This window comes from Primulina tabacum, chromosome 1 (genome assembly GCF_025594145.1).
Source record: "Primulina tabacum isolate GXHZ01 chromosome 1, ASM2559414v2, whole genome shotgun sequence".
NCBI classification, from domain to species: Eukaryota; Viridiplantae; Streptophyta; class Magnoliopsida; order Lamiales; family Gesneriaceae; genus Primulina; species Primulina tabacum.
The window spans coordinates 44,530,378-44,541,941 of NC_134550.1; the positions used below are offsets into that span (position 1 = coordinate 44,530,378).

General features: G+C 34.1%; 1 protein-coding gene across 1 annotated transcript; it reads left to right on the plus strand.

Moving 5' to 3' along the window:
• Window positions 1-3,378: 3,378 nt before the first annotated feature.
• On the plus strand, window positions 3,379-6,750 carry LOC142544306 (guanosine deaminase-like). Its single transcript, XM_075651370.1, has 5 exons — window positions 3,379-3,519; window positions 4,421-4,480; window positions 5,333-5,523; window positions 6,201-6,305; window positions 6,390-6,750. The coding sequence occupies exons 1-5, from the start codon at window positions 3,504-3,506 to the stop codon at window positions 6,576-6,578; spliced, it is 561 nt and encodes a 186-aa protein (XP_075507485.1). The 5' UTR covers window positions 3,379-3,503; the 3' UTR covers window positions 6,579-6,750.
• The last annotated feature ends 4,814 nt before the right edge of the window (window positions 6,751-11,564 follow it).

Here is an 11,564-nt window from a genome sequence, read left to right on the forward strand (position 1 = left end):
AGTTCGAATTATTTTATGAGACGAGCTTGGTTTTACCCGAGAAGCCGTTTTTGGGAAAACGAGAGACTTTTAAAATATCAAATATATTATTTTTGAAAATTAATTTTTTTATAAACCTTTATTTATCAATTAAATAGAGTTATTAGGCCTAATTTAACCAATTTGAATAGGCCCAATTGCTCCTATACTTGAAAGCCCAAAACTCTAGCACATTATCATGCAAAATAAAATCTAAAAAATGTAAACATAGGACTTTTTGCACACACATCAGTCGTCCACTTCACACACTTGCACACACAAAGATTTGAAAATTTCAAGGGAGAAAAAGCTTGGGTTCTTCATCGCCCGTTCGATCTTCTTCGTGTCCCTCGCCAACGATTGAATATCAGAGCGTTCGTTTGCACTCGTTTTTATTTCAAATAATAGTCAAGCATTTTACAAGTGTATAAGAGATTGTTAATTATTCAAGAAAAAGTTTATTTTCGCTAATTTGAAGTATGTTTAAAAGTACGGTACGTTACATAAATATTTAAAGATAACATGTCAAATTGTGCTCATGGCTCTACCAAGACTAAAACTCGACCCGAGTTCAAAATGACCATTTTGCCCCTGGTAACCCTAAATGACCATTTTACCCCTGAACCTAAAAACTTCAACCCGAAGCCAACCGAACCTCTTAAAACACCAAAAAACATAATAATAAGCGTTCCTTAGACGTAAAGTCGAGCTCGTTACAAAACTTATACGATTCGTTTTTAAACTTGGGTCGGAGTCCCGATTTTAATCCTAATAAACCCGAAACTTTACCAAACTTTTCCCAACTTAAAATATGACTTAAACCTACTCGTCCAGCCTCTAAAACACCCGTTCCAGACCACTCATGACTCACGAAACAAGTACCAAAGGTTGTTGGAATTTTCTGCACAATGCATCTTCAAACCCTAGCACACTAAACTTACAAGTTATCTACCATACGTCCTACCGACTCGGACCAGCCTTGGACCAACCCCTCCTAGCCCACCTTAGAACCCTCTTGGACCGACCTATCCTGAGTTTACTGTCCCATGCTTACAAGACATACACACTCGCTAGTCACCGAAAGAACACACCCGCGGTTACCCTAGCGTCCACGCGCACGATCAGCTTCCTAACCAAATCCAACGGTGTTCGAGCCATCTTAGACCGTGTCTCAGACCCACCAAGGTCTGGTTCATGGTTAGGGACAGTCCTCGCACAGCCGATTAGCACACATCCCCCGATCTCACCAAAACAAGCCCTACTCGAACCATTCAAGCCTAGCTACCCTTCCACTCGGCCAAGCCGTGACTCCAGCTCCTAAATCATTTAACCCTTGACATGATCAGCACCCTAGCACGTAGACCAGCATCCATTTTACACAACAAATCAAGAAAAGCACGAGTTGAATGCATCAACATGTATTTTATGAACAAACCGAAAGCATGAATGAGAAACCGTTCAAGGCCGATCATTATACATATGTAGCATACATATCAGCATATAAATACCACGTGAATGATGGAAAATAAGTTACATGGCGTGCCTTAGCGTTTTATGATAAAAAGCTCGAAGATCTCAGCGCGGGACATGAATCGGAGAGGCGGGGAAGAAGCTTTCTTTGAAAACTTGAAGGGGCCGAAGGTTAGCTGCTGTTTGCGGGTGAAGACTCGAGTAGAGGCTGCTGATGAAGGTGAAGGACGGTTTCTAGGGTATTATTAGGGTTAGTGTTAGAGTAGGGTAGTGTTTAAATAAAAATGCTAAGCACTAATGGACCCTAATATGAATTTTTAAAAGGATTAAAAGGGTTTTGAACCCATTAAACATTAATGCAAACTCAATAAGTCCAATAACACTCCCGAAAATTATTTTGTATTGATACGTTTTGGAAAATATTGTCCGAACTCTCAAAAGTCTTTCGAATCGTTAAAATTTACGTACTGGTAAAAATATAACTCGGTGGGTAAAAATACCCAACCAATGCCTATTTTCAAAAATCTTACTTAAAAACACCTCATATTAAATAATAATAATTAACAATCAAAATATTTTTCCTGAACATCCCCGGTCTCCGTTCCTCGTTCGAGCGAGAAATGCATCTAAACACCCGAATGCGTGAAACTTAACAAAAATCATGAAATAAACTCTAACCTAACTATGTATGAAATGCATAAAAATCAGTACACGCATATTTTAAATAAAACCCTAGATTGGATGCAATCAGGTTACGTAGTTCAAATTTTTTGGACCTTACACACCTACTCTAACAGTATGCTTTTTTAAAAAAAATTAATTTTGAGGGTAAACTTGACAGCACTCTATAAGTTTCAACTCTCCCATCTTATTTTAACTTTAATAAGTATTTTATATCACAAAAATCTGATATTTTAAAAATATATATTTTTAATATAGATCTCAAATTTATGTTACATAAATAACTATTTTAATTTAATATTTCAAAAAATTTTCTAATTATGTTAAATTATCATATAATTAACTTCTTAATTTGGAGATCTAATATATTTGTAGTTACCATGCGACTCATGGAAATATTTTATAATGATGATGGTGATAATGATGGTGGTGGTGGTGATGATGATGATATTTTAATATAAACTTAATCTTTTAAAATATCATATCAGATTCTGAGCATGATAGATATCATAAATGGTTAAGACTCAAGATAGAAGTAATCAATTTTTTCTTTTTGAATTTTTTGAAATTTATTTCGGTATTCAATTTGTATTTCTCAAATATTTATGTTCCACAAATATGTGATGTGATATATTTTTGTACCCGTGAAAGAAGTGAACAAATTAATTTAAAAAATTATATTTATTTTATGGAATGGGGAGGGACGGGAACAAGTAGTTTGTGGTAGGTATTTTTTTTTTTTGCCAACAACCACCTAAAAACAAAAGGTCGATGTGTTTTTGTCCATGGTTTATTGCTTGCTCAACTATCTTTTCTCTTTTTGTATGGTAATTTGTTTATTTATAATGAATTCACAGAAACATAATCCCAACTTATGATGATACTTAAAATTGAAGATTTCATATTATCATCTTGTTAACGAATTTTGGAAGATAGATTTCTGAATTGATTCAAATCATTAAAAATATTACTTTTTAGTTTTCATTGTAAAAGTATAATTATTTGTAAGTTATATTTTGACAAAATATCAAGTAATATATTCGACAAAATTTTAAATTTCTATATTTAAAATATTAATTTTTTTACTGTAAAAATATAATTTATTAGTTATGTTATATATAAATATTATATGGTATATATTTATTTAGTTATGTTTACATTTTTTTTAATAAACAGAAGAATTAAAAATTCAAAAAGAAAACACAACAAAATCCTAGTACGCTAACTATAAATCAAATAACACACGCTTGTTCGTTCTTTGTTCACATATTCCCTGTTATCGTCGGATCCACAATTTTCCTAATTTCCTTCATTTGTTACCCTAAAATCACCCGATGGAAGAAAATACCGGTCAGCCCATGTTTTGTTATTTCTCTCTAATTGGTTTTGTTAATTGCTTGCTATTTTTTTATGATCTTTTTGTGTTTCGGTTGAAATGTCATTATGAATTTGTCTTGTTGGCAATCGGCATGCTTTCAATTTTTGTCCCTTGGGTTGGATTGATGGAGATTTGTGAATGATGGTGTCGTCGGACTTTTTTTAAAGTCGATTCGGTTCATTTAAGTCATTGTTTGCTGGATTGATAAGGTAGAATCTAACTTTGATTGCTATTAATCCCTGTTGATTCGATAATTTCCTGCATTTTAGTATGAAACAATTTAATTGCTGCATATGTCTTATATATTCCATTCTCATGATATCGTTTTCGATCTTGTACCTGCTCAAACTAGTTGTACACAGATATGGTGACTCTCTTGGGATTAGTTAGAGGGTGGTCAGGATAAATTGGGCCAAAGTTGTATGAGACCACAAAATATGGCTCCACCAATTCGTGCTTTATTCTGATTTAGTAGGGTTGTGCTGGTAGTTTGCAGTCGCTGAGGTGTATCTAAATTGGTGGTCAAGAAATATGCTGTAATAATCTCAACAATTGGTAGCGTGAAACTTGAAGAGTTATTTAATATTTAGCACGATGAGCTATCTGAATACAGATCAAAGCTGCATAGATCTTACTGCGGGGGTATAACATTTTTTAGCATATTATATCCATTTTGTATTGACATGGTTTAGTGCAAGTTTTATATGTTCCTATCTGTAGGGCTATCTGACGCTTGTCCTGTATGGGCATTAGCCCATGTGCAGGAAGAGTAGAAAACAATGATTGCTGTTGGCTTACTTGTGACATCCTATTTGATATTTACTTCTATTTGGTTGTTGAGTGCCTTTTTCTGACTCTCCATCTGTTTGTTAGTTGTTGAAGCTAAGGATGGGGCTGTTTCAGTTGCTTCTGCATTTGCTGGACATCAGGAAGGTATTATTGAAACCTCAAGTCTTCCCCATTAATGCTCTAGGCCAGATTGTGTTTTGTTTGTTATTGATATGGGAGACTGTTCGACTGCTTCTTATTTGGTAAAGTGTAAATATTTGGTTCTAAATAATATGCATGTGCTATCTGGGCTAAGATCTAGTTGAAGGAAATATTATTCTATCCAAGTCAGTATGTGAAAGATTACCCCAAATTATCCAAAAGGATCCTGGCTGAGGAGTGGAGCAAATTATTAAAAGTCTCAGGCTAAAAGGTTTGAGTAAGATAGATAACTTGCTGCTGTACAAACCGTTTTGTGCTTTGTCTTGGGATTTTCTTGATTTAAGTTTACCCAATTAGTTATATCTCTGCCTTGTAATTTAAATTTCTTTTTTCTTTTGCTTCTTTATGCCTCTGTTTTATCACAGCCATAAACAGCATGCATTGCTGTGTGGGCCCACAATCTGTGCGCTCGTGCCTAAGAAATATTATTTAAGAAATTTTATTTGTGATATGAATTGATGTGGCTTCAAATACTTGGGGAAAAGAAATTTGGATGCAATATCGGGAGAACCAATTTTACAGGGCATGTAAAATGTAGCTGGACATTTTGTCCATAATGGCTGACGCATTTATGCAGATTATTTATGTTGACCAGTGATCACCTATTCCTATTGTGATCGTTCTTTTGGTTTATAGTTGAATAATTTGCGGTGTAAATCTTTACCTTGATCAGTTATTTTGCCCTTTCTTGCATTTGTGGGTAATTATTCCTTTGGTATCATTGAATAAGGTGCTTAATTTTTCAAGATCATCAGATGCCAAAATTAGTGTGTTATAACTTTTTAATTGCTACAGCTGTTCAGGATAGAGATCATAAATTCTTGACAATAGCCGTTGAAGAAGCTTACAGAGGTGTAGAATGTGGAGATGGAGGTCCTTTTGGTGCAGTTGTTGTTTGCGATGATGAAGTAGTTGTAAGCTGCCACAATCTGGTTCTCAGGCATACAGACCCTACTGCTCATGCAGAGGTTACAGCAATCAGAGAGGTTAGAATTGTAGCCACACACTGACATGTATCAGTAACTTTGCCTCGTTGCTCGAGTGTTCTCATGGATGTTCTGGTACAACAAAATATTGGTTGACATTGACAAGAAGTTATTAGTAGGGACAAGCTAGTATGCTTAAATTTAAGTTGCTTGCAGCTGTTGCTTGGCTGATGTTATAGATCGCAAATGAACATATCTAATTATCTGTCCCATGACCAGCTATGATTTGCGAAGAGCTATTTTTTTATCTTTTTTATTTTGATTTATTAAGAACTTGGATTTTTAATCTTTATGCTGGAAGTTCAATAAGTGATACGGTTGTTGAGTTGAGTAGTCTTGGACTCCTATATTACCTGTGGCACAAAAAAATGAATTATTTTTTATTCTAGTAGTTATTTTCTATGGATTGTAATATTGCATGTGATAACATAATTATGGGCACTCGTTGGGTAAGTGGGCTGCTAGAAATGGTGTATTTTCTGAATGGGAGGTTGTCACAGTCATACTGCTTTGTGCAGATACATCATTCAACTTCTGAAAATTTCTTCTAGCTTTCTGTTTCATCTTGATCCTTTTAACCAATTTTGTTACATCCTCGGGGTTCTCTATCTATGTTTTGAAAATTATTATACTTCTATTTTTGATTGAGGTCTCTCAATCTTACCATTCATTTTCAGGCGTGTAAGAAACTCAACAGAATTGAGCTCGCAGACTGTGAGATCTACGCTTCTTGCGAGCCATGCCCTATGTGCTTTGGTGCTATCCATCTTTCAAGAATCAAGGTTTATATGTTCTTCAGTTTCACTTTCACTTGCTCTTTCTACCTCTCCAGTTTTTAATTTCTGAGCTTTTTTCTTCTTCGTCAGAGGTTAGTATATGGAGCCAAAGCTGAAGCTGCTATTGCCATCGGGTTTGATGACTTCATTGCTGATGCATTAAGAGGCACTGGATTTTACCAAAAGTCCCAGTTGGAAATCAAAAGAGCCGATGGAAATGAGGCTATCATTGCGGAACAGGTGTTCGAGAAAACAAAAGCCAAGTTTCAGCTGTACTGAGGAATATCACCTCATCTCACTGATGTTTCCTAGTTGTATTTTTAACATCTTTTCCCCTATTAACTGGAACTAAATAATTCAACCCTAATTGATTCGACATTGAATTTTTTGGGATGATGAATTTATTAATCATGAATCATTTTACTTGGATTGGACTTTGTGCTGCTATTGAGATAGTAACCAAGACGCAGTTCTCTCTTATGCTTTGACCGTGGTACGAGGTTCGACCGGTAAATGGGGGTGCTAACTGCTAAGTTCATTTGTGTTTCAGAGTCTTGGCATTTCGCTCTGTGAGGGTGTGATCATGCATGAGTCCAAGTCCTGTCAAGTGTGAAGAATCCGAATATAGTTAAATGCGTTAAAGTTAATAAAAAATTTAATATAATTTTTTTCCATAAACAATAAATATATATATGATTGTGTGACCAATTTATTAGTATAATAACGTCATTTGATCTATTAAAAATCGATTAGGAAATAGCACATATTGATATTTTAAAAAATTACAATAACGAATATTTGATAGTTTTTGGGTGAAAATTGATAGCAAACAGGTAAATTAATTACAGTAAATGTCATAAAATTTATATAGAAGAGAGAAAAAAGTGAGCTCATATGATGACCCTAAAATGTTTTATTAATAACTGAGATAGGATACCATAATACGATTTAAAAAAAAAAATGATATTTTGATCACAAATCTTTAAAATCTTGTTAAAGTATTGTTAGTAAAATCCAATAGGAAAAATTTGGGCGAAGAAAAAAAAATAGTACAACAATATATATTTCATCTTTGATGTCTTCTTGACGATGAATTTGTCCCGTTAAACCCTTAAAAACCCAATGAGACATGAATATGGTGAAGCGAAAGAGTACGACACTTGTCACTATTTGTTAACGACCTTATTAAAAATCTTGTTGAAAAAATCATAGACAAGGAAAAAAATATTGCTTTAAATACTCTCATATCACAAGCATCACTTGAAATTATTGAATCTTTTGACGGGACCGTGCCAATGTCTTCGGGTATTTTAGGACCAAAGACCTTTAAAATTGTGATATGCACATATTTAATAATACTATAAAATTCACAAAACATAATGTGGGACCGAGTGGTTATCGCTTTACCAAAAGCTATAGCTAGTAGTAATGGTGCAACTCAAATCTTTTAAACCGCACAGCAGTTCAAGCAACACGGTTCGATCACTCTACCAAGCAGGGACAATTATTACACCCAACAATCTCTCTCCCAATAATTGCACTCCTTACAATCAATGTGAATCGAACTCTTGACCTTGACTTTGATTTCAATTGTAGGACCGAGTGCTTACCGTTTTACCAAAAGCTATAGCCAGTAGTAATGGTACAAATCAAATCTTTTAAACCGTACAACAGCTCAAGCACCACGGTTCGATCGCTCTACCAAACATTGACAATTATTGCACCCAACACATAAACACATACAACCATTACACTCGAATTGATATTTTAACAAAAGTCACGGTTTTCTTTTTCTTGGATTCTCAGTAACTCTTTTAACCCAAAATAAATCAAATTGATATTTCCAGGAATGCTGATTAACATTATATCATCCTTTTTGAAAAACATTGATCAACAAATATATGTTCCTAATCTAAATCAAATCAGCATTATTCATATATATTGGTAAACATAAGATTGTGAAGCTTCTTCGAGAATATTAACAACACGAGTAGTCTCCTATAAAACGATCTCATGAATCTATATCCGTATGATAGGTCGACACAGTCCATACTTAGAGTAATATTTTTGGCATAAAAATAATACTTTTTCATAATTCGGATTTGGTAGGAGATTAATATCACAAAATTGACTTGTGAGACGATTTTATATGAGTTTTTATATAACAATAGATATATTTTTATACTTTATACCGAGTTAACATTCTAAAAGAATATTGTCAGATATTAAATTACATATTAATATTAAATGTTAGATCAATAATTTTTTAAAAATATTGATAACTTGAATGCATATTCTTCAATTATATCAACAAATCTGAAGATAATTATTAATGAGGAATACCAAGAAATCTTATTCGTGAGCATTTAGTTTAGACTTTTATTAACTCAATAGAAGTCTAGGATATCCAAAACAAACTTTTGTAGAGTTTTAAACAGTTAGGCACTATTCAATCTTAAATTTTAAAGATTATAAAATTCTGGAGGTAAATGCAAATTAGTTAATTTTCTTTGGATGATTCGAGCAAAAAATTTTTATAAATTACTAATTTTTAACTTTTTATAATTTGAAATCAAAACAAAGGTCACAGATTTCACATTAACAAAAATTCATAGATTTGTTGTTTAATTGAATTTTGGAACAAGTGAACACAAATTCAGAGATTTGAAATCAAAACCAAGGTCTCATTTCCTTCATTGCTTCATCGATTTGTTGTTTAATTGAATTTTGTAACATGATGATTGTAATGTCCGAGATTTTGATTACTGTAATCCGATATGATTTGTTGATAATTGTGATGTGATTATAGACGGAACGGATCAGATCGAGATAGCCGAAAAGAAGATCGAATTATGTGCGAGGACAGAACACCTCGCGCATATGCGCGACCGGACAGGGCGCATATGTGCGAGGCAGGCAGAGAACCTCGCGCATATGCGCGACATGGATCCGCGCATGTGCGCGAGGGTACCCGAGAGTTGTGAAGGACCTCGCGCATATGCGCCGAGTAAGTGCGCGCATATGCGCGAGCTGCCGATAAGATCATTGCCGAGACCAGTAGGTCTCGCGTATATGCGCCGGTTGAGGTCGCCGCGCATATGCGTGAGACGTGTTGGGCAAAGAAGGAGCCACTTGCCCTTCTACATGCAAGATATATTTATACAAATTGTATTCTCTTCAACGATTCAGAAAGAAAAACGAGAGAATTTCTGGAAGAAGGCTTCAGAGAATTGTGAAAAATCCTTACGCCTTTATATTTCGAATTGTCCGTTAGATTTTCAATCCGACTTCAGTACAGTGTTTCTATTGACGAGAGCTTCAACTGGACGTAAGTTTTGTTACGTTTTGTTATCATTTGAAATTATGATACTGCCAGAATCGGATATGATTCATATATGGTGTTTCTGATATGTTAGACATCGTATAATCGAAACCGGATCGAAGAACGGATACCGTATATAATTGTTATGATTTTACGGGTTGATTTGATTGAGAATTGATATCAGATTTGTATTGTATCGATTATGAGATGTTGGAATCGATATCTGTTGATTGGTATTGCTGGGTATATTGAGATTGTACAGTTATGCTGTTGAAACAGAATTTAATTCAGTTCTGATTATATCCAGTATTGATCTGAGTTGTATATTGATATGATACTTTCGATATTGTCATTGCCAGATTGAGTATTGACAGGCATTGAATCCGAGACTTTGACAGAGTCAAATTACAGAAAGAAAAGGTATAAATCAATGTTGATTCGGGATTGCACAACTCGAGTTAGATTTAACTTGAGTTTCCCAAAATCACATACCGAATGATTATTGCATTGATATTTGCAATTCTTGAGATTAGTATGCTTAGTCTATTGAGTTATAGCAGAGCATGTATTGAGTTGTGGGCTGATGTGCCTAGTCATTGGCTGATGTGCCAAGTCTTCGGCTGATTCGCCAAGACAATGGATATTTGATTTATATCGATGTCGCTTAGGAGTTGATTCATTCCTATCGCTGAAATTCGATATACGATACAATTTCCAGAACCGGGATCCCTAGATTAGAGATGAGTCGAGTCTGAGATGACGAGTCCAGAGTTTTATTTACAGCTTTATATCGATACATGTCTTCTGATTTGATACATGATATGGATATGTGTTTCATGCTTTTATATATGCTTTTATATGACTGCATGTTTACATTGTTTATACTGGGATGTATTTCTCACCGGAGTTATCCGGCTGTTGTCTTGTTTGTATGTGTGCATGACAACAGGTGGGACAGGATCAGGGTCACGAAGAGAATGGGAGATTCAAGATTAGCGTGGAGATCTGGACTTAGAGTAGATTGATTTTCAGTACTTGATGTAGTGGCTGAACTCTAGTTGCGATAAACATATGTTGTACATGATTTGTACTTTATGTTAATATTTATATCAGAATGATTACTTTACGTTTCCGCATTTGTATTTAAAAAAAAAATTTAGACCCAGATTAATTAAATGATCCTAATAATGATTAAGAAGATGGATTAGGTTCGGGTCCCCACAATGATACTGTATTGGTTGGACAAAATTCTGTCCAAAGTTGCTGCCCTATAAGATCGAAGTGTTAATAAGTTTTCCTAGTTTTCAAATTCAGCACTTCAGCATTCTTCACTTCGATCAGATCGAAGTTCAATCAAATCAAAGTGTTTTAATAATTTTTCATAATTGTTTTTCTAATTCAGCTTTGAATTCTTTGAACTTTTCAAAAGCTTCAGATTTATATTTATTAAATACACATACTCATACCTCGAAGTCATCAATAAATATAACGAAGTATGATTGACCATATTTCATGCTAACATTTATCGGAAGAAATACATTTGTATGGATCAAATCTAATAGATCATGTACATGTTCCATTTTCTCTAGGAAAGAGATTTTGGTCATCTTTCCATTCAGATAGAACTTACACGTTTCAAGAAAGTTTATCTTTGATGACCCACTTGTTTCTACACTCTTTGAAAAATATTTCGTAGCCTAACGTGCCACAAGTGTGCTTGATTTAGACTATCTTGTTTTCTTTTGTTTGTCGTTGATATAGTGTTTGCTTAGACATAGTTAGTTGGAATATCTTTTATTTTTAAATTATAGATATTGTTTTGTAATTCTTCTGTTCCATCTAAACATTCATTATTGTAAATATTGCAAACACCTTTGGCAAATAAACAAGAAAATCTATATTTATCAAGCATAAAAATAGAAAAAGTATTTTAACCAAGTCAA

Coding starts and splice junctions, on each gene's coding strand:
- LOC142544306 (XM_075651370.1), top strand. Junction 5,524..6,200: donor AGGTTACAGCAATCAGAGAG/GTTAGAATTGTA, acceptor ATTCATTTTCAG/GCGTGTAAGAAACTCAACAG. Junction 6,306..6,389: donor TCCATCTTTCAAGAATCAAG/GTTTATATGTTC, acceptor CTTCTTCGTCAG/AGGTTAGTATATGGAGCCAA.